General features: G+C 34.9%; 1 protein-coding gene across 3 annotated transcripts; it reads right to left on the reverse strand.

Moving 5' to 3' along the window:
- Positions 1-1,559: 1,559 nt before the first annotated feature.
- On the reverse strand, positions 1,560-5,688 carry LOC114408954 (auxin-responsive protein IAA8-like). 3 transcript variants are annotated; one of them, XM_028372209.1, is made up of 8 exons: positions 5,489-5,688; positions 5,202-5,295; positions 4,416-4,866; positions 4,146-4,324; positions 3,800-4,032; positions 3,524-3,665; positions 2,287-2,348; positions 1,560-1,930 (listed from the first exon to the last, which is right to left on the reverse strand). In XM_028372209.1, exons 3-8 carry the CDS (start codon positions 4,839-4,841, stop codon positions 1,893-1,895), a joined length of 1,080 nt encoding a protein of 359 aa, XP_028228010.1. In that variant the 5' UTR covers positions 4,842-4,866; positions 5,202-5,295; positions 5,489-5,688; the 3' UTR covers positions 1,560-1,892. The 3 variants fall into 3 exon arrangements, with proteins under 3 accessions (XP_028228010.1, XP_028228000.1, XP_028227992.1); XM_028372199.1 differs by lacking the exon at positions 5,202-5,295 and having other exon boundaries at positions 5,489-5,687; XM_028372191.1 differs by lacking the exons at positions 5,202-5,295; positions 5,489-5,688 and adding an exon at positions 5,355-5,455.
- Positions 5,689-6,673: the final 985 nt, after the last annotated feature.

Below are 6,673 nucleotides of genomic sequence, written 5' to 3' on the forward strand. Positions count from 1 at the left end.
TTTATTATTTATCTGAGGTAAAGACAGATTTCTGACCATACCATATACACACAGAATTTGGTTTTACTGTATAAAATATAATATTCCTTGATTGCCGTTTTCCTGATAAAGAATGAAAATTATGTCACCTACTACTAATATCACGTTTGGGTTTTACAATAATAGAGAGAAATGCTTCTTTAGTTTCCCCCCCTTTTCTAAATGCTCGCTAAGTTTTCAATGAAAATTACTATGATTCTTCTAAATATTAATGACTCCTCCAACAGACACCTACATACGAACAACCAGTGACTAATGAGCAAGCGAGAAACAAACCATTTTTGTGCCATCTTGTACTCACATACGCTAATCAAAATAAACTCTCAATATTCACCCAAAAAAAATCAACTATCAATACGGATCATACCATTCAAAGAGTTTATTTAAGCAATTGATCAACCCCAAAGTAATGCTAAAGATTGTGGTTTGAAGATGAAAATTTCCAGTTACAACGTATATGATATGGCAATTAGAAAAAAGAAATTTTCTGACCTTCGTAACCCTAACTTAAAAATACTGACAAATTTTAGCAAAACTAGTTTACCATAAGAGCAAGAAACTCCATTGCACAATACAACTCCCTAACTGTAGTATCAACAGACAACCCTGCTCAGATCATGTCACTTTTAGAACCGTTTAGCATCAGCAGTTAAAGTAAACTTTATTTACTATCGTAGCCCAAAAGTTTGGACCGGAGTGCTCAACGTTCAATCAATCAATTCATTTGCTTTTATAAATACTGAACTTGATTCGTTTGACATCCTAGTATTTTTCTTATTTTGGTAATATATCAATTTATGTAAATGTTCAATGCCATGTGAATAGCTATATTTGCCGCTAGACATGGGAATCTGTCAAATAATCGTACAGGCTTATAGTGAAGACCCCCATTACTAGAATACATATGTTCATACAGGAACCACTTCAATGCAAGCTAGAGAGGCACAGATCATGTTCCGTGTAATGTAGATAACAAGGAAGAATGGAGCAAATAATAACAAAAAAAGACCGGGAAAAAATATTAGGTATGTTACACGATCCTCATGCCCCACAAAATCAAATGACATGCTGTAGAACCCAATATATTTGTACAACTTGAGTAATCATGAAAATGTGCAATTTTTTCGATTTATTTGCCATCTTGATATCTGTACAGTAAAACAAAGATAACTTTATATCCGCTTAGTATGTTCTTTCTTCTCAATTTCATAGACACGTTATTTTCTAATTGGATCACGACATCCCCTATATTTGTTTGAAGTTATTGATTAGCCATTCTCGACAATCCCAAAACAAGATGGATTGCACCAATAATCAATCCTAGAACATAATCAAAGTACTTCGGTCCAGATGTGGAAAAAAATTATATAATGAATAAAAATTAAAAATAAAAAGCCTATAACCTGTCACAACTAATATCCAACCAGATTTTAATAACCTTACCCAAAGCATTTGCTGACCCATTTTCAAACCCGTAAAATGAAATAATGTCTGTTCAAGATTTAAAGAAAAACATGAAAGAAAAGAATGGGCGAGTGATGTAAATCACAAATATAGTGTTAGAACCGTATGTTGGCTGTAACAGATGTTCAATTTGTCCAAAACAAACAGATTCCTACAATGATTACAGACTCCACAAACACTAACCTTCCAATGTAGCTTCATATGATATTATAGTGGTAACAAATTAACATAATACCACGAGAAACTCTTAAGGGCCATAAAAACAAATAACAGCAGAAGGGCGATAAACCACCAATGCCCGGGAATTCAGTCATATCATCATCCTTTGCTTTTCCCTCTCCGGATCCAACAATAAAACTTTGATCAGACAACAAGCAGTCCAGGATAGCCTAACTCCTGCTTTTGGACTTTTCCATGGCCCTGGGAGCTGTGAGGCAAGAAAATCTACTTAAGCAAACTGAGGCACATTATTTGAAATTTATTAATGATCTTGGCCCTGTATTAGTTTATAAGAAACACAAGTTTTAAAGTTACCAGAAATTTTTTGTTCTTGGCCCTGTATTATTATTGATATATAATGTTGTAAATATTCCATAAGATAGCATATATTGATGTTTGTCTAGATTCAAGTGATACAATATCATAATCTGCGCCAGGTTATATAGTTCTTAGACATAGACATTGTGTGTCATTCTCAAGTTAACCAGGTCACAATCTATTAGTTCATGTAAGTCTTCCATATCAGGTATACTGAGTGACTGACGGTAAAATGAGAATACATACCTAAACCAATGGCATCAGAACCTTTCATAATTTTCAGCCTTTTGCAAGTGTCAATGAACATTCTGCAACAAAAGTAGAATTTGCAGTTGAGTGTATGAAGGATGCAAACCAGTAGGGCAAAGTAAAAATCTCATCCCATGAGTTATTCAGTTCATTCTTTTGGTACAAACACAGAATAATCTGCTTGAACACTTAATGTCACCATAAAAAAGCACAAGCACATTAACACAAGCCAACAGGTAATATAGCTGAATTAGACTTAAATATCCTATTCAGCTGCAAGAACCATGGCCATGATCAAATGTATGTGCTGATAAAAAAAATGATCAAATGTATGTATTGATGAAAAAGCATAGTCATGATCAAACATTTGATGTATGAGCTATATCAGATTGAAGAACATGTTTATAGCAGACACCAACATTTGATCATGACTATGCTTTTTTCATCAATACATACATGTGATCGATCGTGACCATGGTTCTTGCAGCTGAATAGGATATTTAAGTCTAATTCAGCTATATTAATTGTCACTCCACCCAACCGTTGTGAACACAACTTTGTGGTTAATTGAGAGTTTGCCAGCATGCATGAGCTATGTCATTTTATGAATCACATTTGGTCAAAATAGCATATTTCGCATTTTAAATATGTTATGCACAAACAACTTGTTCTCGGTTGCCACGGAGTGGCTGCTATTTCATAGAAATAATACCCACTTTGTATCCATCATATTTTATAATTCCGTTCTTATGACTACAATAATTAGTTTGGAGAAAAAATAATACACAAGAGCAGAAGTAAATGAATTCTTGTACTTAAACTTTTATTAATCAAACAGTTGCTTACCTATCTAGGTGATTGCAAAGTACAAAAGGTCAAAAAAAAATTCAAGAATTACTGATAAAGTGAGACTTCTAGGACTTCAGGAAATACTTCAAAAATAAAAATTAATAACAGTATCAATGTTTCATTGCACGGTTTCAGCAAGCATATAACCAATCACGGGGCCCAGTGTTCAAAAAACACAAGCAATTAATTGTCTAAACCACAAATAGATCTAGGGGTACGACTCTTAACCAAAATGACCCCCAATAAATTTTTCAATTAGGAAATTGTTTGATTCTTGGCAAATGGTGCTAAAGCACCTTTAAAAATAATCTCAGAAATTATAGTTACTATTACTAGAAAATATAAATGAAAAGACAAAAATGACACAACACAGGGAGAAACTTACTCCCATGGTACATCCCCTACAAGCATCCAATCTCCATCTTTATCTTCATAAGTGAGAACATACTCAGAACCATGCAGAAGATCCCTCAACTTGCTCTCACTCAACATTTCTCTTCCTGGAGCTCCATGGGAACCACACTGACCTGATTGTACACAAGCACCGAACAATTATTTCAGAATAAAATTAAAGTAACCATCAAGGTAAATATTAATTTAAAACAAATCATTAGTTAAAGTCAATTTTACTGCTAAAGTTAATAGAATTGCAACAGCTCACCTAGGGTAAAACAGCTTAGGAACATCTTCTCAAGGGCAGATGATAGTTCCTGATAAGTTGTATAACTTCTTAGATCTACCTTCCTAAGATACGGAGCACCATCCATGCTGACCTTCACAAAGAGTGCGCCAACACCTGGTTTCCCATCCACTTCATCATTGTTCTTGTTAGTTGTCGTGGCCATCGAGTTTTTCCTAAAAGATCTTATAGGAGGCCAACCAACAACCTGTGCCCTGTCATACAAGAGATTTTACTGTATTAGCAAAAGGAAATCCCATATAAGGTGCTTGTCCAACTTATAGTTTCTCAAGAATTATGGATACTTGAGCTGGCAGATTCCACTTACTTAGAAGCCGGTGCGCTGCCACTGATGGAAGCACCTGTATGGTTATGACCGGTTCCATTCTTAGTTGAACAGGGCCTTTCTTGCAACTTGCTTGGTATTTCTTTCATAGCAGAAGGCTGAGCTCCAGAAGGCCTAGGTGATAGCATTGCGTTCATCCCTGTATTACCAGCGAACTTCCCCTGCACAAAGGATCGTGAGGAACCAATATCAGACACTGCTAAAAAAATACCATTTCTCACAATATGGAAAACTTCAAGCTTCTCTTCTCACCTGAGAAAACCCATCCATGGTATCAGCAAAACCTCTTTTGTTGCCAGAAACAACAGTTTTTTGCGCCGACAAGCAAATCCCGTCTTTAGTAGGAAGCAAAGGGAACAGTGGCTTCTCATCAAGCTTTGCTGGGCTTAAAGAGAAAAGATCCGGCTCCCTTTCAGGCGATTGGGATCCGGGAAGACCCAGCCTCAACTCTGTAGCCTTCAAATTCATGTTCTCCTTTTTCTCATCACACAAGCTTGGCACAGTAGAGGCACTGCTATCAACTGATGAGCAATCAGATAACCCTAAGTAATTTCGTTCTTTCAATCCAGCCCCATTCTGAGAGAAACGGTCCAAGGATTGCGAAGAACCGGACGCCACGGTCGACGACACGTTGCTCCGCCCCTCCTCCTCCGTTACCACCGCCGGCGGCGACATCATACTCCAAACACACAAACAAACCAAACTGCCACACACAGAGAAACCGTAAAAGTCAAAACCACCGTCCACTTCACATATTACCAGCAACACAAAAACGCTATGCTAATAACAAAACCAACGCAAAACTCCATTATAAAAGGAAAAAATATTCGTTGCATAATGAAAATTGCCTCAACCATAGTGATCACGCCATTTATGAGCAACTTAATCAACAATTAATCACAGAATATTGCTGCAGAGTCAGAAATTAAAAATTAAAAATTAAAATTAAAACATGCATGCGTTATACTATTCAAGAGTTTAAGCGCAAAAACAAATAATCACAACAACAGGAACAAAAAATTAGGACACGTAAACAACCTTTTGAGTTAGTAATTAACTGAAAACTTATGACAATAGCACACGCCGCTCTCTTTTCCTGTTTCTAGTTCAGCTTTCTTCATAACCTCAGTTTCTTCCGCAAATAAAAAAATAAAAAAGCTTAATAGATCCACATTCACACAAAATCCTTACCGAGTTTTTTTAAAAGAAAAAACAAAAATGTCGTGCATTGTTCTACCAGAAAGTGCTGAGAAACAGAAACGCGCAGAGAATTTGAAAAAAGAAGAGCAGTTAGGAGTAGGAGAAGATGAATTTGAAGTACGCACCAAGGAGAATTTGAAGCTTTGAGAGATCAGAGACAGAAGAAAACCGATTTTGGTTCTGAGGATTTTTTTTTTCACAAGAAAATGCAAAAGTGAGAAAGTGAAGCAGAGAGAGAGAGAAAGAAAGTTTAAGGGCCTTCCATATACAGAAAGAAACAAAAGCTTTTGGGGAGAGAGAAATAGAAATGAGAAGAGAAAGCTTAATGAATGAAACCTTAAGACGGAAAAACCAGATAAGAGCACGCAATAATCTATAACTATTAATAAACATAATTATTTTCTTTGATATACATATTTTATTAAATTATTTTATTCTTAAATTATTTTTTAAATTTCAAATTTTTCTTCTATTTTTTATTAACTTCCTACTACTTTTATATTATTAATTTTTATATTCTATCATTTTTTATTAATTATATTTAACTTCTATTTTTACTTATTATTTATAAAATTTAGAAAGGTCCGGAATTCCCCTACTAATAATAATAATAGTACAAGTTGAAACGACGGAGAGTGGCAAAACGGAAAATATGGACTCAGGCAGTGTCGTTTTGTTAGTTTGATAACAATGATAATGATATGGACTCGGGAATTTGCGTTGGACGCTTGCGATTGGTTCTGATGGAGAAATCAAAACCGTCCATTCTCTCGCGCTATATGGACACACGAAATTAAATATCTTGTCGCTGTTAACAGGTGCTAAGAATTATGGGTCTGACCCTCGTTCCCGTTTGGAATTTCGAAATGTCGTTTTTACCCTTATGTGTTTATGCATTGTGCACGAAAATATAACCTTTTTTTTTATTAAACTTGGTGCAGATAGTAATGAATGGATTTATTTAAAAAGAAAAAAAATGGTAGTCAACGTGCTTGTGATTGAAATTGGCATAAATATAAATCTAGTGTGAATGGATCGGTTTATTAAGTTTTTTTTTGTGGTTTTTAACTTAAAAAATTGTGATTTAAAAATAATTCAGAACATTGGAAAAGGAAATAAAAGTGGAATTAACTCTTCTGATAAACATGAAATGATAGAGCTGTCTCTTTCGTTGACAAAAAGCATATAAGCATGAAATAGCATTTGATTAGAGGCACAATGTAAGAAGTGTGCGAGAAAATAAAACTGTGGATGAAAGTATAGATTAAAAACAAAATTCATACTGCATATATAAAAGTATTACTCCAAAT

This window comes from Glycine soja, chromosome 1 (assembly GCF_004193775.1).
Source record: "Glycine soja cultivar W05 chromosome 1, ASM419377v2, whole genome shotgun sequence".
Classification (NCBI taxonomy): domain Eukaryota; kingdom Viridiplantae; phylum Streptophyta; class Magnoliopsida; order Fabales; family Fabaceae; genus Glycine; species Glycine soja.

Excerpts from the sequence above, each read along its gene's own strand:
- LOC114408954 (XM_028372191.1), bottom strand. The coding sequence starts at position 5,392 with ATGCACGACATTTTTGTTTTTTCTTTTAAAAAAACTCG. Across the intron at positions 4,867-5,354 it reads TTTTCTTTTAAAAAAACTCG|TTTGGTTTGTTTGTGTGTTT; the intron begins GTAAGGATTTTG and ends TGTGTGTGGCAG. Across the intron at positions 2,349-3,523 it reads GTAGGGGATGTACCATGGGA|AATGTTCATTGACACTTGCA; the intron begins GTAAGTTTCTCC and ends CTTTTGTTGCAG.